This window comes from Carassius carassius, chromosome 43, assembly GCF_963082965.1.
Source record: "Carassius carassius chromosome 43, fCarCar2.1, whole genome shotgun sequence".
Lineage (NCBI taxonomy): Eukaryota > Metazoa > Chordata > Actinopteri > Cypriniformes > Cyprinidae > Carassius > Carassius carassius.
In genome coordinates this window covers 21,786,139-21,813,149 of record NC_081797.1, presented here as the reverse complement: position 1 = coordinate 21,813,149, position 27,011 = coordinate 21,786,139, and the positions used below count along the sequence as shown (strand labels likewise).

Sequence of the window (27,011 nt, the reverse complement as noted above, 5' to 3'; positions counted from 1 at the left end):
CAAGCGCTGTCTGATAGGCATCTCAGCGGGACGAGCCACTTCTGAAGCTGCTGGCCTTCGCCGCCTTCCACTGCCGTTCCTGCTGCACTCTCCGGGGCACATATCCTTTCAATTCTGTTATATCCAACTGTTCTTTATGCGTGTGTGTGTGTTCGCCCTGCGACACACACTCGTAAAAGAGCTTGCGTCTTTTTTAAGATGCCTTCCTGCGGCTCGTCAGAGCCCCACTCAGCGAGGGAGACCGGTACGTCATCTGTGTCTCCAGCCTGGGTGAAGATCATGCAGCGCTCGCGCTCGCTGACGCTGGATGCCCTCACTGCGAGCTGTTGCCATGGTGACTCTGAGGACTCGCTTGGCCTTTTTCTCTGAGCCTGCATTCTCCGCTGCGCTGAGGCGCCGTAAAAGCGCCGCTTCCAGCGGATTCCGGAACCGTCTTCAGCTCAACCGAGCTCGCCGGTTCTCCCTAGAGGACACGCGCTCTCTGCTAGCTTCGGGCAGTGAGGGCTGGGCGAGCTCCGAGGATCTCGCACCTTCTGCTCAGAAGCCCAGCAAACGAGCTGACATCGAGAAGGAGCCGAGGCGAGTGCTCACGCTGGCCGCGACGAGTCTCGTTCTCGAGTGGTCTGCACCGGCGCCCCTCCTCTCTTACCCGGCTGGATGGTAGTTTCCTTTCGGATGAGCGTACTTCTCTAAGCCCGCCTCATTTCTTCCTGAGCTTCACGAAGAGGTGGCAAAGGCTTGGAACGCTCCATATTCAGCGCGAACTCGTTCGTCTGTCTCACTAGCATTCTCTACACTGGATGATGCTAAAAACAGGAACTACCAGTCACTTCCGCCGTTGGAACAGGCGATAGCGACGCACCTTCGGAGGACGAAATCGGTGTTGCCATCTAAAGCCTGCTGCATGACGTCACCTCTGCTTGCGTGAATCTTTTCTGCTGCTGAGCAGGCTGCGTCTGCACCACACACGATAGCTGCTTCATCGAAGCGCCGGTGTACGAGTTCCGCTGTGGCCGAGCTCTCACCCAAGCGCGCCGCTGTTTCAGTTCCAGGAATTGTGACTGTCTCAGCGTTTTCTGCAACGCGCAAGCCTGCACGGTTGCCCGCTTGCCTGCACACAAAAGCCGTTATCACAACAGCTTCAGCAACGCAGCTCGAGACCCCCGTTCTCGCTCTACCGGCCGTCAACCCATGCCGCGGGGACCGCAGCAGAGGATTACGGTGAGGCCGGGAGCCCCGAAGCCGTCCTAGGAAAGTGCTGGTGTACGAGTCGCCGCGTCCGAACTCTCACCTAAGCGCGCCACTGTTTCAGTTCCAGGGATTGTGACTGTTTCAGCGTCTTTTGCAATGCGCAAGCCTGTACGGTTGCCCGCTTGCCTGCACACAAAAACCGTTATCACGGCTACCCAGATATTTCTCAAAAGAGGTGTAATTTCTGGTGTCCCGGCCACGGCCGATGGTGCTATAAATGTAGTGACGATGCCCACTGCTCAGTGCCCATCTCCACATATAAGCACAGCCCTTCACACAGGGCTCGCGCCCATAAAAGCGACTCAGTCGATCGCGCGCACTGCATAGTAAACGTGCCCACTCCTCAGTGCCCACAATCACTATGTCACACGCATCATGTGGTTTCTGTAAAAACGAAACCCGTGCACGTTCGTCCGGCCACGGCTGATGGTGCTATAAATGTAGTGACGATGCCCACTCCTCAGTGCCCATCTCCACATGTAGAGATATGAGATCGTGGATCGTGGCTATGATGAGCGTGGTTTCTGTAAAAACGAAACCCGTGCACGTACGCTCTGCCCTGGCAGACAGCGAGTCGAAAGCAGTAAATGTGCACACTTGCAGCCCACAGTTACTCGCAGACATCACAAGTCCCACGGGTTGAGGAGGAGCGATCTGCCCGCTGTGATCAGCGCGCTCCCCGCCTCAAATGCCACGGGCGTAAAGCCCATGTTACAGCACACCGAAGCGCCGCCGTTGCCCAGTCAACAGAGCGCGCTTCGCATCCAGCCCTTAGCCATTCATGCAGATGCATGTTCAGCACTTCCAGGGTTTCCGGATTGGGTGCTAGGTATTATAAGGAGAGGCTACTCGCTACAGTTTTTTCGACACCCTCCGCGCTTTTTAGTGCGCGTCGAAACCACGGTCAAAACCAAAGTAGCACACATACTTCGGGCCGAAATATCAAAACTGTTGAGCAAAGGGGCTGTAGAGCTCAAAGCGAGGGGGGGCTGTACAGCAGATGCTTTCTAGTGCCCAAGAGGGACGAGGGTCTCAGGCCCATACTGGATCTAAGACAGCTGAACAAGGCATTGGTGAAACGCAGTTTCGGAATGCTTACGACCAGGAAGCTCCTCGCGCATATTCGCAGAGGAGACTGGTTCATATCAATAGATCTAAAGGACACGTATTTTCAAATACAGATAGCGTCAAGTCACAGGCGATATTTCAGATTCGCCTTCGAGGGCCAGGCATACCAGTTTACAGTCCTGCCGTTCGGCGTGTCCGTAGCTCCTTGTACGTGTGCTGAACTATTTGGACGACTGGCTGATTCGGGCTCAATCACGAGCGGAGCTCGTGGAGCACAGGGCCGTTTTACTCGATCACCTCGAGAAACTCGGTCTCAGTGTCAACTGGACGAAGAGTTCGCTGAACCCCAGTCAGACGATACTGTTTTTGGGTTTAGCTCTGGACTCACGTTCCATGACGCGTGGCTGTCACCACAGCGCGCGTTGGACATTCAGCGCGCGGCGAGTTCTCTCCGCTGCGGCGCGACCGTTTCGCTCAGAGAATGTCAGAAGATGCTGGGTCTCATGGCCTCAGCATCTATGGTTCTGCAGTTGGGCCTGCTCCGCATGCGCTCCCTGCAGTTCTGGCTGAAATCGCGGGTATCTGGTCGACTGCGTCTCAAGGTCAATCAGGGCTGCGTTACAGCTCTGAAACCCTGGACAGCAAACGGCTGGTACCAATCAGGTGTAAACCTGGGGACTTCCTCGAAAGTGAAGATGGTGTCGACGGACGCCTCCACTTCGGGATGGGGAGCGCTGCTCGAGGGAAGACCGTCCTTTGGCCTGTGGTCAGAACGGGAAAAGCTCCAACATACCAACTGTCTGGAAATGCTGGCAGTGGAGAACGCGCTGACGCGTTTTTGTCCCCGAATCAAGGGCCGCCACGTCTTAGTCCGTTCGGACAACATGTCTGTGGTGTCCTGCATAAATCGCCAGGGCGGTCTCGGGTCCCGAAACCTGTGCAGGCTGAAGGAAAGCATCCTGGTTTGGGCTCAGCGCAACTTGCGCTCGCTGAGGGCAGTTCATGTTCCTGGGCTACAGAATCTGGGTCCAGTCAGGCTGTCCAGAAGCAACATTCCCTCGGGCGAATGGTCTCTACACCCGCAAACAGTCCAGCTGTTGTGGGAGAGATTTGGCAGGGCGGAGTTATGTGGCGGCCATCGCAGCGTTTTCTGAAACAGCGCTCGGTCAGTCAATAGGAAGGAACGATTTGGTCATCCGCTTCCTTAGAGGAGCTAGGAGGCTGAATCCTCCCAGACTTCCGTCAGTCCCTATATGGGACCTCGCGGCGGTTTTGGAGGCCATGAAAAGTCCCCCTTTTGAGCCTATCCAATCGATTAGCCTCCAGCATCTGTCGTTCAAGATGGTATTCTTGTTGGCTCTCGCTTCAGTGTAGCGTGTGGGTGACCTGCACGCGCTCTCGGTGAGCCAGTCGTGCTTGAAGTTTGGGCCTAATGACTCAAACCTAGACACAGTTATGTGCCAAAGTCCCTCAACACGCCGTTTCGGGCTCAGGTTATTGCCCTGTCTGCCCTGTCGGTGTCAGGAGAGGATGGAGACTCGAGTCTTCTTTGCCCTGTTAGGGTTTTAAGAGCTTATGTGTCTCGCTCCGCCGTCTTTCGACAGACTGAGCAGCTGTTTGTCTCGTTCAGTGGATGTTCCAAGGGAATGGCTTTTTCGAGACAGACTCTATCCAGATGGATAGTTGACGCCATAGCGTTGGCTTACGATTACATAGCGGGGCGTCGCCTCGTCGTGGGCGTGGTCTACTGGGATCTCCTTGCAGGATATATGTATGGCGGCAGGTTGGGCCTCGCCGTCTACATTTATCAGGTTCTATAACCTGGAGGTTCTCGCTTTGCAAGCAAGGCTGCTGTCGGTATAGCCTAATCAGGGCCCTGATGGGAATTCTGAGTTCGTGAGCGGTATACGCTGCCGACTGTTATATGGGCAGTATTGCGTAAGACCCGCATTGCCACATTGGTCAGGCCTTGCCTCGACTGTGTGATGATTGTATTGCCGCATCTACGGGTGCTGCTAGATATGGGACGGAGGGCTCCCCCCCTCTCCTGTCCTTGGCTCTCTGTGAGTCCCTCGGGTGACTGGGCACTGTAAATCCTGGGCGTTGCTTCAGGTTTATTGGGGTGTGATCCCTGCGCGCACGGCGTTTTACATGGGGTTCCCGTAGTGTCTTAGCTAAGACGCAGTATGAGAGAACTCTCGTAAGAGAACGTACTCGGTTACTAACGTAACCTCGGTTCTCTCTAAAAGAGGGAACGAGTACTGCATTCTCTGCCGTGCGTACGATTCACTCTGGTTCGCTTCGGCGATGAAATAAATCAGGTGAGTCAGCCTTTTCGAGCTCCTTTTATAAGGTTGGGCCACACCCGTTTCGGCGGCAAGTGGCGTGAAGGGCGCGAAGCGCCCTTATTGGTCTGATTTGGCATCAGCCTGCGCTCGATAGGCTGTGCTCTTGCCGCAGAGCAGCCAATGAGCGAGCGAGCCGTCTCGCCTATGGCTGTGTACTGCTGCAAATGCGCTTTACAAAAATTCAAAATTAAGGATAATTTTTTGCTTCAGTATTTCGTGAAAAGAGACTTTTCCCGTAGCGTCTTAGCTAAGACGCAGTACTCGTTCCCTCTTCTAGAGAGAACAGAGGTTACATTAGTAACCAAGTACGTTTTTTTTGTTCCTGTTGTTTATATGTTTTTAACCACAGAAGTTAAAGAAGTCCCAGAAGTTAAAAGTCATGCAGAAATGAAACAACATATGATTTAAAACATATGCCGAATGGATGCATTTTGAAAAAAAAAAAATTCTTTGATGACAATGTTTGACGTCAAACTATTAGGCGCCGTGTAGGATTTAAATCAAACTTCGCTTATCAATACATACATAAAACACGTGCATATACACCTATAAATTACTCAAATATACATGCATACTACTGGATCTTCAAAAATACATATGTAAAATACATGTGAACACTAATATGAAATCGATACCAATACATATAATGTTAGCAATGTATGCATACACACTTGTGAATAACTTGCGTATACATATAAACTTGATCCGTGCATATACACCTATTAAACACTCGGAAATACATATAAACTCGCTGCATACAAACACACCCGCACATACTCGCACATACATATAAACTTGATCCATGCATATACACCTATTAAACCCTCGCACATACATATAAACTCGATGAGCACATACACATCCATAAAACACTCGCGCATAAACAATAATATTTACTAATGTATACAGTTCAGATAAGAAAAACATATGCATTATTTGTGTACATATATATATATATATATATATGCGAGTGATTTCATATGTAGATGTGCGTGAATTTTAAGTGTAAACGGAAGGCGTTTCAATGTAAAAGGAAGTCGTTTAAGCGTGAACGGAAGTAACCGCATTTGCAATCATGGACAGGGATCTGTGTCATTCCTAATCCTAAACTGGAATATTAAGATTCTTAATCAAATTTTTTTTGCCCAAAACTGATGCAATTAGTAGATAAAATGTACTATATAGTTAAAAAAGGTTGTAAAATGTCTTTATACACTTTGTTTTTGTCTTTAATCATATACTTCATTGTGGTGCACTTTGAGATGAATTATCCGCAGACCATGATCTTTTTTACAATACCCTTTATTCACGAAACATGTTTTATTAGGTTGTGCTTGATTTCATTACCTTTGATTATCTTGATTTCAAAAGTGTGGATTTCAGGAACAGAATGTAGTAAAACTTTAAAACTGGTTAATAATACAACATTTGTATCAAATAGGCTACAAAAGGGGTTGTTTTTTTTTTTTTTGCATATCATGTTTAACTATTACACTGATAAAGTCCACATCCACCATCCCCTGCATCAGATAATAAAAAACTAAAGTTAAGTCTGAGAATGTTTACCCATGTCTTCCTGTATATGTGCAATAGTGGCTCATATATAACTTGAGAAAATGTAAGTCTCCCCCATTAGAAGAGCTTCTGCAAACTAGGAACAAAATAACAGGCAGAAGTGCAAGTGTCAAACTCTGCTGATTTGTAACATATACATTAATTACAAACAAACAGCTTGAACATGAACTGTAGGCTCTCATGCACTTCCATGTGAAACCTTTTTTAAGGAGAAAAAAATGTAAATAATTGTTACTGCATACGAGTCTTTATATATAGTTCTTTATTCTCAATGACACCAAATATCTCAGACACTGAACATTTCAGAACACCGGCGAGTTCAAGGACCATGATGCAGAAAAGTGAGACATGTTCCTGGGACAACATCTTTGTTGTCCCTGGAACAACATTGTGATTAACCAATCAGATTTGAAGAACCAGTTTGTAGATTTTGTGAAGTTTACGCTTAAAATCACTGTTTGGTGCTTGTACGTCATTGTCATTCATCTATAATTTCCTCTGATTTTAGGGATTAAAATCAAAATTAGGGATTTTAAGGTTAGGTTTAGGTGTAGGGATATGGTCAAGAATATATTTTTGGAGTAAAATGTTGTTTCAGGGTCAACAAAATATGTTGACCTAGGAACACATCTAACTCAGCAAAATCAGGACATGCGACCATGATATCACACTCGCCAGCAGTAAGTTAATTGGCAGTTTCAATGTAGAAAAAGGTGAGAATTTCACAATTTCACTTCTATGCAATCTACAAGAAATACCTTCCAAAAAGCTATACAAATTACACAGAGAGAGAGAGTAAAATGTCCTGCCTCTAGTTAAAAAATATAAAATGTGTCCCCAACTAAGTCCCAGCCCATGCTTGTCATGTGACAACACACCCACAATAGATTTGTATGACACATGGATCACTTTTATTTTATTTTTACTGTTTTATTCAAAATATTTGCAAACATACTCACTATATTATGAAATCTATGATATTCCGATTCTGAAATATGTGCAAATAGCTTAAACACTTATATATATAAAATTATTATATATATAATTCTGAAAATGGCTAAGCTCACTAGTGGGACTGGGACTTAGTCGGGAACACATTTTATATTTTTTAACTAGAGGCAGTTAAACTCTCTCTCTCTCTGTGTGTGTGTGTGTGTGTGTGTGTGTAACTTGCATAGCGTTTGGAAGGTATTTCATGAAGATTGCATAGAAGTGAAATTCTCACCTTTTTCTAGATCGAAGCCTTACAGCTGGCGAGTGTGATATCATGGTTCGTGAACTTCGCCGGTGGATGATGTTGGCATGGTTTGCGTGTTATTTATGCTTTGTATGCCAGGGCTCGAAGGCCGAAACAAAGTGTGCGATTCAGAGTGTGTTTCTGACTGCAGGTGAGCAGGCAACACATTCGATTAAACTGATGGTAATTGATCTTATAATAGTGGGCGAAGAAAGAACATTCTGCAAAACGCTTCAGGTGTAGCACGATCCCTGTCTATGATTGCAAATGCGGTAAACAAGTTACTTCCGTTCACGCTTAAACGACTTCCTTTTACACTGAAACGCCTTCCGTTTACACTGAAATGCCTTCAGTTTACACTGAAAATTCACGCACATCCACATATGAAATCACTCGCATATATATGTACACAAATAATGCATGTTTTTTTTTTATCTGAACTGTATACGTTAGTAAATGTTATTGTTTATGTATGCGCGAGTGTTTGTATGCAGCGAGTTTATATGTATGTGCGAGTGTTTAATAGGTGTATATGCATGGATCAAGTTTATATTTATATTTCATATTATTGTTCACGTATATTTAATATAAAAATAAAATACATATATGTATTTTTGAACATCCAGTAGTATGCATGTATATGTGAGTAATTTATAGGTGTATTATGCACGTGTTTTATGTATGTATTGATAAGTGAAGTTTGATTTAAATCCTACACAAGTATATATATATATATATATATATATATATATATATATATATATATATATATATACTTTATTAACAAGTAATTGTAACACTTTACAATAAGGTTCAATTGGTTAACGTTAGTTGTTGTTACGTACAGAGCCGTAAGGTTCTGTTTGTGTGTGGTCAAGCTGTGCTGTTTTTCTCTCCATCCCTGTCTCTCTTCATTGGAGAAAGGGTTTCCACCTGGTTCAGCTAATTAATGCCCTGCTATGATTGGATGCTGGGAGTATTTAAGATGTAACACCATCACAGCCATGTGGCTTGACTGTGTGAAGCAGCTTTAAGGTCCCATCTTCAACCCCAGACCTGATACTTTGTTGAAGCCAGTAGTTAACCATGTATCTTTACCTGATATTGTGTGTGCTACTTATTGAAGTAGTTTTCTCATTTTAGTCTCTTTCTATTACACTTTATGATTGAGATTCAAAAGGCAGACGTGAGTGTTATCTCTAATGATTATTTGTTTTACGATTTAATTAATTCTGATTTTCTCTTGGGTTTTTTGAAGTTTGCTTGTTAAACAGTTATTTCTTTATTTGTGGGGTTAGTAGGGAGGTGGGTGCTATTTATTTTGAATTTGACCTTTTTCTCCTGTTTATGTTTGTAAGGGAGTTGGCTTACTTTGCTGTACTTTTATTTTAGTTTAAGTAGTTTGGTTAAGGAGTTTGTTGTTTTAGCAAAACTATTTTCTTTAATGAGATGACTATGTGGTTATTGTGAAACGACTCTGGGTCTGGATCACATTCATTTCACCACCATCCATTTTTGCTGTTTCATTCCTCCCCTGGACCAATCAGGAAAACGTAACATAGTTAATGTATTCAAGTCTATTATTGCTGTAAAGTCCTACCTAAACAATGTATGTCGAGTGTTCACTTGAATTTCCTCCCGATTTCTTCTCAATCAATCCTCTTGAATGATTAATGTCATTATCCTGTTGAAATTTCCATTAAGTTTCAGAAAACTGCTCAACCTTTGACTTTTCTGTCCAGAGCACATTGTTCCAGACATTTAGTCCTCAAGCAAATCAGACTAGAGCAGATCTTATATTCAAATGTTAATGTAGGTAAATAAAGTTCATCTTAATGTCCGTATGCTGTAATCTCTGGAAAATGTGTTACTTGAAGTCATTGTGTTGTTTGTGATCCTCTCATCAGCAGCTGCAGTGTCTCTCAGCTGTATCAGTGCAGTCACTGTGACTCTGACTGACGGAGGTTTTTGTACGACTCTTTATCTCTGTGTGAACACATAGCCACTAGAACAGTGTACACTCTGACAGTAATAATCTCCTGTATCTTCAGTCTGGACTCCACTGATGGTCAGAGTGAAATCACTGTCAGATCCACTGCCACTGAATCTAGAAGGAGTTCCAGTGTAACGGCTTGTTGCGTAATATATGAGGAGTTTAGGAGCTTCTCCAGGTTTCTGTAAGTACCAGTGTAACTCATTACCATTACACACACTACTGCTGGTTTTACAGTTTATTCTGACGTCTTGTCCTTGAGCTGCTGTTATTAATGATGGACTCTGAGTTACAGTGTACTGTCCTCTACACTCTGAAAGAAAGAACAAGAATAATATTTAGACAAATGTGACGATGTACATTTCAAATATTAAAGAATTAATAATAATTATCAAATTTCATCACACAAACCTTGAGCAAACAGTGTCAGAGTCCAGATGAGGAGGATGATGTTGTTCATTGTTGTTGTTGTGTCTTGTGTGATGATGAAGATTGTGTTCTGTTCTGCTCTCAGTCATGAAGTGTTAAACTCACAGCTCTATAAACACTCTCAGAGATCCAGGGGTGTGTCTATGTTCTATGTTGTGCCCCCCCCCCCCATGTTTGTAGTAAATGTCTATCTGCATCTGGCAGTGTCAGATCCTCACATGTGTAGGCAGCTGCCCAGGGACGTTTTTTTTCTCTCTCCTCTTTATAGTTAATTTTAGGCTGTTTCTGTAGCGTGATCTTAATGACAAATGTCGAGAGCACATAATGTTACGTGATCCATGTAATGCACGAGCACAAATCTCTCCACTCACTAGTGGATTTCCTTCACTCACACAAAACTGGACGTCTCTTTTAAAGATACATTGTTCTTTTCTGAATTGGCTCTGCTCTCACTCAGATATTGTGTGTACGCTCAAACGTTGTCTTTACATCACTGAAGACCAGAAGAATTTTTTTTTTTTTTTAATTCAGGTGAAGAGAAGACTTTTCTCACTAAATGGAAGCAAGCTGATTATGGTCAGTCTTCTCTAGTAATTTATTTTGTTATTTAGTACTTATTTTAGTTAAGTGCTTAAAGAGTAAAGATCCGTTTATTAAATTATTTTATTTAGTGCATTTGTATTTTGTAGTTTTTGTATATATAGTCATACAATAAAAGCAGATCAACCAAGTTCCAGAAATAATCACCGAGGGGAGGCCCATGATGTGTCCGTCTCTGTTTCAAAGAAGTATTTTCTCGTCCTGCTTGAGACTCAAATGCAGGAGAACAGCTTCATCATCTCCAGCAGGGGCAGGACTAGGATTAAGATCCATTGACTTACACTCTTCCCCAATATCAGGACACACTGGCATTACACAGACAGTTTCACTTCTGCAGTTGCTAAATGTGCTTCCAAAAATTCATACATAAATAGCAAAGCAATTCAATCCAACACAACTAGGAAAAGCACACAAGTTGTGAAAAATGAAGATTAATAAAAACAAAGCATGAAATACAACATATGTGCTTTTTTTCTCTGAGGTAAATACATCTGTGCTCGTTGCAACAGGAAGTTATCACATTCATCTGTCAGCTGTCATTTTGACAGTCATAACAACCGAAGCTCCGGTCAGGAGTCAGTGAAAAAGATTCAACTCGGAGAAGAAAGTACACAGTTTTTTTTTTTTGGGGGGGGGGGGGGCATGTCCATGCTTAGATTTTTTTGTCACATTTTTATTAATCTTGATTCTTTTTTTCTTTTTTTTGTGCAATTTTGTGCAATTCAGAGTGAACTGAACTAATCGTGTCTCATGAACACACAGTCATGCACAGAGACCAACAATCAAGTCAGGATGTTTGTTAAATAATATGCAACATTTCAGTATGTTTCTGATTCTTTCTACGATTCCTGAATTCCATGCTGATCTCACTGCGCTGACGGCTCTGTCTATCAAAATGAATGCGCATAAATGGGACAGCACATAAATAAACGACAGTACCAAAAAATCATATCTGATCTGTAGTTCATGCTACCCATGTGTCATACTCCAAGTCTTGTGAGGGCACAAATTCACTTTGAATGGTGAACAATTTAACTCATGCATTATAGAGGATTTGAGTATATTGAAAAGTTATTTTCAAATATATACAAATGAATACTGACACTCAAAATTATGAAAACTCATTAAATTAATGCTTAGTATAATGACAAAATTTGGTCAGGAGACATGCAAGAAACAACATTTACTTTATTTATAACATTTACTGATATTGCTATTTTGACATCAATTTTAATCTGTGAGAAATGTTTCCGATCGTCTAGGCACGCACAGCATACAAATATCATTAAGAATATTATTTTATGAAATACATAAAGTATATTAAATGAAGTAAAACACTTACTCTCGGTGTTTTCCTTGTTAAAACCAACTTCCCCGTCTGCTCCGCTTCGCGAGTGAAAGAAAATATCTCTCTGAGGAAAGTGTAGGAGCACACAACATATTAATGTCGCTATAAATCAAGATGCTGTTATGAAATAGATATTTTAAATGAGGTAAAACGCTTACTTCTGGTCTTTTCGGTGTCTGCACCATCATGGTCTGCTTGCACAGCAGTTCAAATCTGTGAGGAACCGTTAGGCTCGTTTAGGCGCGCAGAGCATTTAAATATCACCATAAAGTAATATCATCTTATAAAATACATGTAAATGAGGTAAATCACTTACTTATGGTGTTTTAATCATGAGTGGAAGAAAATATCTCTCTTGAGAAAAAGTTTTGGAGTAAAGCACATGAATATCGCTAAAAACCTAAATGATGTTATTAAACACATTTTAAATGAGATAAAAACACTTAGGCCGCGTCCGAAATCGCATACTTCCATACTATATAGTAGGCGAAAAACAGTATGTGAAGCAAGTAGTATGTCCGAATTCTTAGTATTCGAAAAACAGTAGGCGAAATGTACCCGGATGGCCTACTACTTCCGCCCGAATTCTGTAGCATGCATAGGATGGACACTACTCTATCCCATGAGGCCACGGGAGAGGACTCATCATACTCCTATTCAAAAATAACGGAAAATCGCGACGCCCCTGTTTTGAAGTGTAAGTACCTTATGGATAAACGCTGTTCATTGTGGTTAAAGTGTACTTGTTTAAAATAATCCAAGTAAACGACTGACTTGTTAAAGTTTTACACATTGTAAACTGAGGAGACTATTTTGTAAATTGAGTTAAAAATATGTTTAATAATCATTATCGATCAGAGGCTGTGCCTCAGCTTGTTAAGGCTGCTTTCTACAGACGGCTCGTTAAGTAATTTAATGAGATAAAGTTACACAATTTTAATTGATATTTTGATAAAAAAAATTGTTGGATAACTTACATGGCAAACTATTGCTAATAGGTGCCTGAGTTTGATCATAAATCATCAGTAATGTGTAAATCCTGTTCAGATGTTACAGATGTTACAGATGAATACACTCTTGTTCTCATCCACTGATGAAACCCTACTCACTGGAAAGCATAATTCAGTAAGTATATAAATTAAAATTAATCTTAACTACACACACTCTTTCCATGTATTTATGTTAGGATCATCACTGATTTATGCTGTTTTTTTTAATTATAATATGAATTTCCAGTTGCTATTTTTTATCAGTTGCAAAGTGCTTAATAGCAAATAACTTTTGAAGCACTTGTGTGCACACTGATTTTGTAGCAGTTTCCAGTTGTTTTTAAGTACTATGAATACATTCATATAACATTTAAAGCTAATTTTGCCAAAAGTATTGGGTCATCCCCTTCCAATGAACAGGTATGACTTATTTAGTAATATCCATGAGTGAAAATCTTAATATTAAAGTATTTAATGATATTCTAGGAAATTGTGAGCTTCTAATTTTATAGCAACAGTTTGGACAGGAACCTTTTCTATTCTAACATGGCAATGTTTCTATTTTTTAACCTTGCCTTATACACAGAAGCTTGGAGAAAGATTATTTGCTAAAGTCTTCACCAACTCCTATCTTTTATTCTGCTAAATGGCTCTTTATACTCACCAGACTGTTGTTAGTGTTGCATGTGACATTATGAGCAACCTTTTAGAATATAACTACTCTTATAACAATTTTGCATTACTCCAGTGGTATCATTTAACATAGTCATCATTTAATTGTGGTACTCTCTTTTTTTGTTTTACAGTTGAAAACTATGTCTCTCTGGAGGATGTTCTTGTTTTCTTCACTGGATGTGACAACATTCCAGCACTGGGTTTCTCTCCAAAGCCAAGACTTGAGTTCATTACCTGTTCCTGATTTCCAGTGGCCAATACTTGTGAAAATATTCTACGCATACAGTTCATGCAGTGTACACTGCTTTCAGATGGATTTTGCAATATGCAATTCACCAGGATTTGGAAGAGCGTGAGAGGTAATATTTTCGAGGCATGTAGACCTTGAGCTATGTTAGATTGTTTATGCTACTGATGTTATTTCACTTTGTTATTCATTGATACCAACATTATGTATTTACTGTAACAACGCATGAAAAAACAATAAAAGAAATCAAAGTTCTTCATTACATTTTAAGATGTATTTCAAGCTATATGTTCCAGTCTTCTAACCTGAACAACCATGTTCCCCCGGTTTCATTGTTATGCCAGAATTGTTATTTCTTTATAGGCTGTGTATGGCTTTCTTTTAAATAAATGTTTTTCTGTTCCTAATTTTTGTGCCCTGGCTTATATATTTTTAGTGTCTACATTGGTGGGACTTGTGCATCCAAGACTTTAAGTGTAAAATTTATTCTCATTTTATATAATATACTGTAGTTACAAAATTACACTACACAAAACTACATAAAATGAATGTATTTAATAACTTAAAATACAGGTTTCATCTTGAACAACAGGGTTAAGTTACAACGTTTACAAGGATACATCATATAATATACACTATTTATATGGTGATAATGTTCAATGGTTCATCGTGAAAGAAAAGTGTATTTTGTGTTTAAATCATAATTTTACATGCTAATGCCTTTTTCTGTCACCACAATAACTTCAATATGATAAACATTAGCAAAATTACTTAGCAAACTAAGTATTTATTTTAAGCAAGTTACATGCTGTGAAAAAAAAAGTTCTATTCCATGATTTCCGTCGTCAGTCAAGGGATTTACTGTGATTAACTCAGGATGACACCGGCGATGATCATAAGGTCTTTGCACATGCACAATATTGAGTGGTCCTTGATTTTCAGGAAGTTGGAGCATTCCAGCTGTCCAAAGTTGCAGTGGGGAGTTGCTTTCCATTGTCCTTAAACTATGGTGGTTCCACTGGCTTACAAGCTCATCAACAGATCTGTTTATTCTTTGAAGGTAAACATGATGAAGAGCCGTAATGTGAAGTGGGTTGTTGCTATCTAAAAAGCAAACTTTTTCCATTGAAAAGGAAAAGATCTTTAAAATAGGCTGACACCACCCTGTTAAGTTCTGCCCACAATCTTTCGATGCGTTGATTATGAACACTACAACCAACCATAAAGCTTACTCTGTTTGTCCCTTGATTCTCAATCATAAACCTTGCAACATCAATATTCTTACTACCTGCATCGCCCCTGACATGATGTGGGAGTCCAAACAGATCCACTGCATTTTGGAAAAGTTGCAAGGCAGTTGATGATCTGATGTGTGTGCAACATCTCAGGTAGGTAATACAGCGGCTATAGCCATCAACTCCACCGTGAATCACAAATCCCCATGGATTTAACTTGTGGTTTATGTCTATATGCCTGAAATAAGAATCATTTCTATTATTATTAACCACATTGGATGTACATCAAAGTGTAACTTTTTTGGCTTTTTCTTGCCAAAAAGCTTTTGTGAAAAATAAATAAATACAAAAATTCTCAATACTGTTTTTTCCCCCTTCCTGTTTATATTTTTACTTTTTTTATGTATCGTTATCTCAAATTTTCATGATGATTTTACAACAGCAACAACCATAATAGTAACACTAAAATACTGTTTCTTACTGTATAACTAATAAGTAATTATTGAAGTAACAGCTAATCAATAACTAATGTATTCTGTCATACCTCTTGAAGAACAGCAAATCAAGTTTCTACATTACATTTATATATTGTAGAAACTGAATATATTTAACATATGGAAAATTTAGGTAATTCTGTATGTTTTCTGATGGTTGGCATCTTCTCTTCTCGGGTATTTGGTTCTTCATTTAAGGGTTGGATCCAGACTAAGGCTTCTGGAATTCCTAGTTATTATTATAGTTATTATTATAGTTATTATTATAAACCACATCAAAGTTAAACTTTTTGGCTTTGTTGTCTTTTTCTTGCCAAAAAACTTGTTAAAAATATAAATTAATAATAAAAATATAAAAATTTATTAATTAATTTATCTAAATATCATGTTTTTTTCATGCTTATACTTTTTTTATGTTGCATTATCTCACTTTTTCACTAAAATTTTACAACAACAGCAATCTTTCTTCATTAACCAGCTAGAGAGTAATAACACATTTACAAAACACATCCCACAATTGATTTGGGACAGACACATTGTAGACCCTCCCTTCGTCCTCTTAAGGCTCTTCCCACTGGATCTATGATTCTTAAACGCTCTCACACTCGCCATCGCAGAACTCTTATCCCTCTTCCTCACAAACTAACAGTGATGTAGGTCTCTCCCGATCCAGGGGTTTGTTGAATAACCTCAGTAATATGATGATCTAGATCATCATTTGAAATGTTTGTGAAACTCCCATAGTCCACTAAACCAAGTTGTCTGCTGTGGTTGTACAGTGTTCGAATGTTTACAGACAACATTCGTGATATGGCCATCCAGCTAAATCCTAAGTCCCACATGTGAATCAACAGAGCAGCTGATATGTTGTACCTCAAACAAGACAAAACTAAATAACAAAAATGTGTTAATTCACAAAGTGTTAATGCATAACTTGTATTAATTATTTTGTTTGCAACTTGCAAAGAGGTTAAAGTACAATAAATGATCATCACTCACCTCAGCCTTCCTCTCTGTGATGCAGAATGTGCATTTCTACCATGCACTTGTGTATCAGCTTCTACCTGGAGGGAGGACTATTTCAGCCAACATTTCCCTAAGAGATTCATAAATTCCTTCGAGAATGATGCATAATGTTCTTTCAGCAACATTTTGTTGAACATGACTGCCCATAACCGCTAAGAATGTTGCAAGAATGGAAATATGATCCTCGAGATGACGTGATGTAGATGTGATGTAGTATGACCAACTGTTGCAAAAAAGTCTTGTAGCTCACCAAAGTATTGGAAAATTTCAGTGAATGACATTTTTAAATGAATCACAATTCAAAAGGCCAAAACAAGCTACACATTATTCAGTGAGAACTGTCAAATGTACACTTTCTTTTCACATATTCACACTTTCACATACATTTAGACTTTCATTCTATATATTCAGACTTTCATTCTATCTATCTATCTATCTATCTATCTATCTATCTATCTATCTATCTATCTATCTATCTATCTATCTATCTATCTATCTATCTATCTATCTATCTATCTATATTCAGACTTTCATTCCATATATTCAGACTTCACTTCAAAAAAGTGTGAAAATATAATTTGATTGTGGGAAATCCAAAAACATAATTTTCACTACTGACTCACAGAATGATTCTTAACACAAAACATCATTTGAGATTTTCACTTTGGAAGAAGAAGAAAAAGATAATAGGAATGAATGTTTAATGTTCTATGACACGCAAAAGGAGTTGCTATGATTAACTTATTTAGTGTAATTCTGGATTGAAAGGACATGAGAACTGTTTCCCTGAATACTGTAAGTATCATCAGATTACATTGGATTGTTTAATGGTGGAACATTTTAAATGATGAATTAAATACATCCATGTTGAAGTAATGAGTGAAACACACATTAAAGAACCAGAAAGATTCATAAATCAGTACAAGACTTTTTTGAGTAAATGAGACTGTTATAAGAAATAACCTCCATCAGCAGCTGCAGTGTCTCTCAGCTGTATCAGTGCAGTCACTGTGACTCTGACTGACGGAGGTTTTTGTACGACTCTTTATCACTGTGTGAACACATCACCACTGTGGTAACTCTGACAGTAATAATCTCCTGTATCTTCAGTCTGGACTCCTCTGATGGTCAGAGAGAAATCTTTTCCAGTATTTGCTGTTCCACTGCCACTGAATCTAGATGGAGTTCCTGACTGAAGGGTGTTTATGCTATAAATGAGGAGTTTAGGAGCTTCTCCAGGTTTCTGCTGATACCAGGCTAAGTAGCTGCTGTATATTCCTACATCTATGTTACACTCTATTGTAGCTGTTTGACCGAGCTGGACAGTTTTAACTTTAGGTTGAGTCAAAGTGATTCCTCTGGAGGCTGAAGAAGAGAAAATAAAGTCAGTTTGTCAGTAAAGCTCCTTTATAGCAGAATATTGGTATATTAAAATGGTAAAATAACAACAACAACAATAGCTTATTATTCAAGCTTATATATCAAACTTAATATTTCACCTTGAATAAAAACCCCAATGGTCCAGATGAGGATGATGATGTTGTTCATTGTTGTTGTTGTGTCTTGTGTGATGATGAAGATTGTGTTCTGTTCTGCTCTCAGTCATGAAGTGTTAAACTCACAGCTCTATAAACACTCTCAGAGCACTGAAGCATGTGCTGACGATGCAAAGAAGTGGGCAGGATTCACAACAGCTTTATTTTAAGGAGATGTTGTTACAGATGTTACATGTGCTTACTCTAACAACAACAGTAAATTATGCATAATCCAAAACCCTAACCATAACCCTACATTCATAGAAATTAATATTCCTCAGTATTTATGTAATTACACTGCAACATCACCTTTAAATAAAGTATAGCATATTAAAATAATAACTTTACACTGAATGCAGTGTGACACAAAACCCTTTGTAGAATCACCCTCTTCAGAAATATTTATCACCCATGATTCATTTATTATATTCATTTATATTATATCATATGATATTCATGAGGTAGGACCACCATTATGTAGAATAAAGCAGCTATATCTGAACCTCTGATTTAATTCTTCATCTCATTACTGTACTTTACACCATTTCTGTTGAGAGTGAGTTTTTGCAAGTGAAGGGTGAGAATAAGAAGAATAAAACACTTTATGAAACATTATAAACAAGATGAATTACACACTGGCATGATAATAAATTGATTTTAACTGAATAAACTTACTACAAGATTGCACAACTAATATAGATTAATGTCAGAAATCAACATTGATTCAGTTGTGAGTCAATGTCATGTTGCTATGTGAGACAGAAATACGTTTTTACATAAAAAAAAAATATTTAGTATGAAGGAGTTTTACATTTGAAAAATAGAGAGATGTTTCTACTCTCTTGTGTTGAAGTGTTTCTCTCTCTGCTGGAGTGTGTGTTCACTCGAGTGGAATAGAGGTTTTTGTACGAGTGTTTCATTAGATTGTATCACTGTGGAGGACTTTCGGTGGAGGAACTAAACTGGTGCTCGGTAAGTCTGTTTAAATTCTCCAGTGCAAACAAACAATTTAGATTGTGTACAAGTATTATTATTATTATTAGCATTTTTTTTTTCCGAACCAGAATTGTATTTATTTAATTTTACTTATTTTTATAAATAATTTTATATATTTATTTTGTTAATATTAGTTAAATACATTAGTTTCTGTGAAGTAACAATTAAAAATCATTGTAAAGCATTTATTAATCTCAGTCTATCCCATATTAATTGTTTACTGATACAGTATTAAAATCCTAAGTTTTATCTGCTAATATTAATTAATGGACCCGAGTTGACATGAACTAACAATGAACAGTTGAACCTTTATTAATCTTTGTTAACTAAGATTAATAAATACTGTAACAAATGTATTGTTCATGGTTAGTTAATATGAATTAACGCATTAATTAACGTTAACTTATGAACCTTACTGCAGAGTGTTACACATTTTATAAATATAGTTTTACAGTAAATATTTAAACTAAAATATTGTGCCGTTTAGATATTCAGATGATTTCAACTGAATTATTAAATTTTTCATAATGTGGCTCACTCTTGATTGTATTACTTATCACATATATTATACATGGGGAAAAAAGAGATTTAAAATGAAAATAAAAATATTTTAAAATATAAATGGAGCTACTTTCTATAGATCAATCGATGATTTTGAATCTCCTTTGCTCATGTTGTGCTCATAATTCAGTGGATTTAAGAAAAGCTCATTATATATATATATATATATATATATATATATATACAGTACAGACCAAAAGTTTGGAAACATTACTTTTTTAATGTTTTTGAAAGAAGATTCTTCTGCTCATCAAGCCTGCATTTATTTGAAAAAAAAAAAAATACAGAAAAAAATTGTAATATTGTGAAATATTATTACAACTTAAAATAATAGTTTTCTATTTGAATAAACTTAAAAAAAAAAAAATTATTCCTGTGATGCGAAGCTGAGTTTTCAGCATCATTACTCCAGCCTTCAGTGTCACATGTAACATCCAGTCTATCACATGATCATTTAGAAATCATTCTAATATTCTGATTTATTATGAGTGTTGGAAACAGTTCTGCTGTCTAATATATTTGATGAATAAAAGGTTAAAAAGAACTGCATTTATAAAAAAATTCTAATAATATATTTTCTTTACTATCACTTTTTATCAATTTAACACAACCTTGCTGAATAAAAGTATTGATTTTATTAAAAAAAAGAAAGAAAAAAAATTACTGCTCCCAAATTACTGACCAGTAGTGTATATTGTTGTGTATATTGTAAAAATTCATTTTTGCATCACAGAAATAAATGACAATTTAAAGTATAATAAATTTAAAAACAATTATTATAAATTGTAATAATATATCACAATATTACATTTTTTTCTGTATTTTTAATCAAATAAATGCAGGCTTGATGAACAGAAGAAACTTCTTTTAAAAACATTAAAAATAGTAATTTTCCAAACTTTTGGTCTGTACTGTATATATATATATATATATATATATATATAAATATATATAAAATAACTCAGTTGCTTAATTTCTAATTCCAGTATCATTTGTAGTCACACAATATCTTTTTGAAATTGTGTTTTGAGTTGAATTTCTCACTGTACTACGATACAAAGACATCATTTAGGGCTATAAATCTACTGGGATTAAAGCAGTAAATATCTTAATATATTTTGTTTCATTTTTTAGGTTTCATTGAAATGTATGTAGTGTTTGTGTTTTCTCTGTGTTTGTGAATGTGTTGTGTTTGTCTCCTGCAGCTGGTCCCACAGTGAAGCCCTCAGTGTCTCTGCTGCCGCCCTCTTCTCTGCAGATCTCTGGAGACTCAGCCGCACTGCTCTGCCTGCTCAGCTCTTACTCTCCACAGGGGGCGCTGGTGAGCTGGACACTGGACGGCTCAGAGGTCACCGAGGGGGTTGTGACCAGCGCAGAGAGCGAGCAGGACGGCCGCTACAGCCGCAGTAGTGTCCTGACCCTCAGCAAAGCACGCTGGGAAGCGGGAGAGCAGTACGTCTGCAGAGTAACACATGATGGAGCTCCTCATGAGGCCTCGTTCCACAAGAGTCGCTGTTAGTCGCTCGCAGTGCTGATGTTTCTCCAGTGAGCGCTGCTCTCTCCTGAAGATGAGCGTATCTGAGTGTCCTGTGTCAGGCAGGATTCACATGAGTCTAGTGCTGCAGCTGTAGTCATTTACAACTCAATACTGAAAGAGAGCTCTAGTGTCAAAGCACTGGCTGATCTTTCAATCTGCTGTGTTTGCTGCAACATTCAATAAAGCTTCTCAACAAACTCCATTTGTGTCTGACAACATCATTCAACTAACAGATGAAGATGCATGTAGTGTTTGTCCAGGTGTTTTTCAGAAGCTCGATCAGTAGCAGTAAATCTAGTCAAATAAAGCTCTTGGGGTTTGAACATGGTCTCTGGAGACAGAGCTGCTCTATTCTGAGAGGATCACAATCACTCCACCCTGACAATGCAAATGAGATTTTCAGCTCACACTCCCAGAGTCACTGTTTGATTGGTTACATGATCTGGACTGAAACACACCAGTTTCACTTCTGCTGTAGTCAAACAGCCCAGGTGAAAAATACAAGTTTAAAAAAATTGAATAGGTTTATTTTTTTATTTTATTGCACATTCCTATTATTTATTTTTTATCTATTAAATTTAATAATATCACAATTATTGCATTTTAAATGTATTATTTTGAAACGGTAAGTATTTTAAGCAAATATCAAGATATTTAGCTATTTGCAATATATTTTAATATATTAAATTGGGTAAAATTGGAACCACAGTTTTTGTTTTACAGCAATTTAATTGTATTTAATTACATTTAAAATATTCTATTATTCTAATGTTATGATACATTATTCTAATGTGATTCAATAACATTTCAATAGCATTTCAGCTCATTAGAAATGCATCAGCATAAATATTCTTGTGTGTGTGTATATATATATATATATATATATATATATATATATATATATATATATATATATATATATATATATACAGACCTCTTTTTATCCATTTGTAGAACATTTCAGTTCTGCCATACTATTAATGTTACATTATTAAATATGAGCATCGAAATGCATTATTAAAAAAAAAAAAAAGCCTGCAAATGACTGAACAAACAGAGAAACAGAAGAGTTTGTCACGAGTGGATTTTTTCAGTCTATCAGCAGCTATCATTCATAGTGTTTCTATGGTTCTTCGACGCATTGAATTACAATATAGCATCAATTAAAACTAGAGCGCTTGCTTAAAAGTGAAAGAACATTGCATTTTTTGGCACCTTAGTTGAGTGCAACTTTACCTAGGCTTTTATTTTACAGGTCACATAGTGTTGTTTGCCTCAACATTATATTGTATATTTTAGAGACAGTTACAGTACAGTGAAATGTTGCTGTTTGTGAACAAAATATCATTTTTTTCACAATTACTCTTTTTGTAGAGGCAATGAAAAGGAGGGAGCCACCTTTAACCAGTTAACCAGACCCCACATTATAGGACTCACAGCTGCAAGTGCTCTACCTATCTTGTAATTGTAACAGTTCTTACTTTAGTGTGTTACACACATCATTTTGGTGTCTTTGGAAAGAAGACTCTTTGGGCTGTACTTTTTTATTAACCAGAGTTTATCAAAAATATTTAATGTTATAGATACTGAAGTGCCTTGCATTTTTTTACCACACTAAATTCTTTCTAAATTCTATATAAAAATAAATGAAATCAGTCCTGGAGCAATCTAGAAAAGTAATGGGCTGAAAGTCAAATGTCTCATGAGTTTCTATTTCAAATCTGAAGAATATACTATGAAAAAATTGATTCCTGCAACCATCTTTCTAAGACTATGTCTAGTCCCCCCAACCCCCCAAATATATATTAAAAAAATTTACCAACTGTATTGAAGGGTTCTACCAACTATTTTAGTCATTTAACATACCACTGCATAGTTTTTCAACTATAAAACAATAGACAGAAACTTAGACATCATATAAGTGATTTAATTAAACACTAGAAAGATACAATAAGAATAATTGAAGTAAGAAAAATAAATAAGAAAAATAAAAAAGATTTAACTTTGTATGCCAATTACAGAACATCCTGAGATTGCTAGAAATGCAGCATTTACAACGATTTCTGTTCATATAGTAAATTATCACGTACTGATGAATAGTTATAATGATGGTAATCATATAAATGTGCCATAAAGTCAATAAATTGCACTCTATTCATATAGATGGTGTTCACATTAATAGCCGTGTTTACTAGGGGTTGAATGACTACTGATTTTTTAAAGTCGACTTTTATGTGATGAAAGTCGAGTCGAAATCGGCTAGTCGCTGATGATGTCATTAATGAACAATTAAGTCTGGAGCTGTGAAAAACCAACACGTTCTCACTCTCAACACGTCACATATGGTCGCTTGGTCAGGACCCCTTGGCGTCACATTTTAACGCACTGGGTATCCCTTTGGCGTCATTTTTCAACGAGCAGGGCAGTCCGATAGACTTCTATGGAACCCTGAACCCGAGCCTGAGGCGCCGAAATTTGACGTTTTGGGTAAGCACACGCAGCCCTTTGTTTGCTGTGGATGGAAAAAAAAAAAAGTTTGCTGTGGATGGATCGAGACTACAATAAATACGAATAGATAGGAATAGGCTACAATAAATGATCTATGCCGATCTATGTCCCCCATATCATCTTTATCTGGCCACACAACTAGGTTTTAATGTTAGGAAATCCCTCGCAGTCTGATCTCAAAGCGCACTCTGAGAAATAGGGGGAGCGTTCGTCGTGTTGTTTAACAGCATTCAGCGGTGAGTTTAACAACGCTCTACTGCAGGTAGAACAGCATCCAGATGTGTTTACCAAAACAACGCTCAACTGCAGGTAAAACACTATTCAGCGGTGAGTTTAACAATGCTCTACTGCAGGTAGAACAGCATCCAGATGTGAGTTTACCAAAACAACGCTCAACTGCAACACTATTCAGCGGTCTTTGCTCCAGAGACTGTTGGTGTGTACTTCATTGTACACCATTTTCATTGTTTCCATTTATATCTGACAGTGGGTTAGAATGTAAATAAATGTTTGTATTTTAAAATTTGCTATTGTTTCTGAAGACTCCATACTATTTTAACAGAGTGTTTTCTACAAGATCTCCAGCACTCACTGAGCGATTCCTCAGGTGATGAGGCATCACCTCTTGGAACCCCAAGAAATGCTCTTCTGGCATCCTCGAACTGGAGCATTCGTCAGAGTTTCTTTTCAGAGAGGTGGAGGGCAGAGAGACCCCGTCTGGTAAACACGGCTGCAGCAAAAGAAAGTTTTGTCCTGTTTGAGAAGCATCTTATGAAGTATACAAAGTAATGTATAAATTGTATTAAGAACCCAAACCCTGACTGACCCAGCAAAGGATTGCATTACAGTGGATGTGTTTTTGATTTTTCCAGGACGATATGATCTAAGCATGCCCATGGAGTTATTTTGTGAGGCATGCCAAGCCACTTGGACTGCTGCAGTGGCCGACCTTAACAGCAGTGACTACTGGCCGGCAACTCTTCAGTTTGCCACAATTTATACTACCGATATATTTTTCTCATTCGAGGAAATGAAGATGGTGGCACCAGGACTGTCCTGTCAAGCATTTTTAAGAATGCTGGATCAGCGAACTGTTCGCTTTGGTCGTGTGAGTATTGAATGTATAAATCCTGCAGTATTGTTAATGTATTTGAATTGTGGGCTGAAAACCTGTTTGATGCTAATGTATTTGTTGTACATTTATAAGCTTTTGGTTTCTTTATTTTTTAATAGACTGGCAAGATCTCTGCAGACAGTTTTCAGAAAAGTTTTTTTGAGTGGGAGGCTGTGCGATTTGAGGTGGACAGTATATGCATGGAAGAGCCCTTCATCTGCCCTGCATGCTCCCCAAATATGCTCGCCGTTTCCGTAGATGGAAACCGCAAGCATTACCGTTTTAAGAATGCTGCTAGGTACTTCAAACTGTGTGTCACAGTGTTCTTACATATTAATAAGATAACATGGCTCTTTATTATGCACTAAGTAATCTTACATTATAAGTTATAGAGTTGTCGAAAATACTGACATAAAAATTATAAAAAATTATAAAAATGTGACTGACGCTTTTAGCGCTGATCATTTAAAGCCATTCTCAGACATATCCAATGAGTGTGTGAACACAATGACCAATCAGAGGTGTTTACGAATCCACTCAACAGCGATCAAAGCATTACATTTTTTAAATTTCAGACTGGTACTGAAGTTGGTACTTATGACAACTCTAATAAGTTATCATAAACGGTTTTGTACCTTTGTTGTTGTTGGTTTTTTAGATCTGAGGAACAGGCCATCTTTGAAGGCATCTTTATAGCCAAAGATGACTCTTACTGAAGAGTTTGTTTAGAAGAGTCTTGTTTTCATTGACCATTATCCATATTGTAGGTCAGTGGGAGAGGTGTTTGTGGAGGGGAGTGGACAGCAGCCAGGGAGACCTCCCAAAGATCTGCCAGCAAGGTAGACGAAGAGGGATTGGAGCTTGCGGTTTGTCGGCACGGAGTGCTTCTCTGTGCTTTATGTACAGGGGTGAAATCTCTGCCTATCCCCTGTACCTTCAAGAAAAGTTGGCCAGTAGGCAAGTCACTTTTTTTTGTATGGATGTGACCTGCAAATATTGGCCCTACCTGCAAAGATTTACAAAAAGCTGGCCAGAGCTCCAGCACCTCCTTACCATGAAGCCATTCCTTTCTGTATTTCATGCCAAAGCCCATGATTTTAAATGTGAGGTAAGAAAATGTTGCTATGTGACAGAACCACATTATCTTAAACCAAACATCTGCAAACATCTGGTTCTTTGTTTATTTATGTTTCTTACTCAGGTGAAATGGAGTGGGGCGTATCAGGATGGGGCTAGACTAACACTAGGGGAGGAGGTGGAACAGTGCAATGCCTTCCTCTCTAGGATTGCAGTGACGACAAAACATATGTCAAAAGCAGGTAAGATGACCACATAGTGCTCTAGTTACATAATCACATAATAACATATTTTATGCATCATATCTTTTGTGTTTGCAGGACACACAGACATGCTGACTCTCATGGCCATGCGCTGGAATCAGCAAAAGTTCCGAAATTTGACAGTTTCACTGACTCGCCGATTTCAGAAGGTATTGACAACTGTAGAATTTGTTTAACATGGTCAGTATTGTGTGTTTGCAGTGTATGAAGCTGTGCATTGAACATTTGGTTCTTGTTTCTTGGATCTGTGATTGCTTGTCATTGTAGACCAGAAAAGCTCTGCAAAGCCAGTTACAAAACCTAGAGTCCTTGAAAGCCCAATTGGCAGTGACAGAGAGCCAACTGGAAGACTGGGTCAGTGATGTAAAGGAGTGGGCAGACGGTGAGGAAATTATTACTGTTAAACCTCAAGTTCAGAATACTTAAAACATTTAAGTAAACAAATTTTTCAAGTTCAGAATCACAGACATCCCATCGCTCCCACAGTTATCAGCCTTACCCCACTCGTCATAGTGTTAATTACAAACAGCTCATTTACATAAACATCACATTCAGATCTTGTTTCAATGTTTGATGGCAAATAACACATGCTAATATAACTATCAAAGAGACTGTCATTATATGTATATAATCAAACAACATACAGTACATGTGGTTTCAAAAGTTTAGCAGCCCATCCTCAACCAAAACACATGCTCTACTCTTCACCACAGTGGTAACCCTACAAAACTAACTTAACAGAACCTCCTGTAAATCCCAGCTTAAAACAATATTAAAGAATAGCCTATGATAATCTGCAAAAACACACAGAATAACACTTTATTTCAACATTTATTTATACTGTCTGACACAAAGCATGCTGGGAATTAGAAATCTGCTGCAATTAAACTGCTTACTACAATGAA

General features: G+C 38.4%; 3 gene segments (V, D, J or C); 1 reads left to right on the top strand and 2 right to left on the bottom strand.

Moving 5' to 3' along the window:
- Positions 1–9,341: 9,341 nt before the first annotated feature.
- On the bottom strand, positions 9,342–9,982 carry LOC132124957 (Ig kappa chain V region 3368-like). The segment is given in 2 exon segments: positions 9,342–9,785; positions 9,884–9,982. Coding segments are annotated over 2 exon segments (375 nt in total).
- Positions 9,983–17,122: 7,140 nt separating this feature from the next.
- On the bottom strand, positions 17,123–18,106 carry LOC132125071 (immunoglobulin kappa variable 1-8-like). The segment is given in 2 exon segments: positions 17,123–17,880; positions 18,015–18,106. Coding segments are annotated over 2 exon segments (366 nt in total).
- Positions 18,107–18,506: 400 nt separating this feature from the next.
- On the top strand, positions 18,507–21,184 carry LOC132124850 (immunoglobulin lambda constant 7-like). The segment is given in 2 exon segments: positions 18,507–18,511; positions 20,763–21,184. Coding segments are annotated over 2 exon segments (369 nt in total).
- The last annotated feature ends 5,827 nt before the right edge of the window (positions 21,185–27,011 follow it).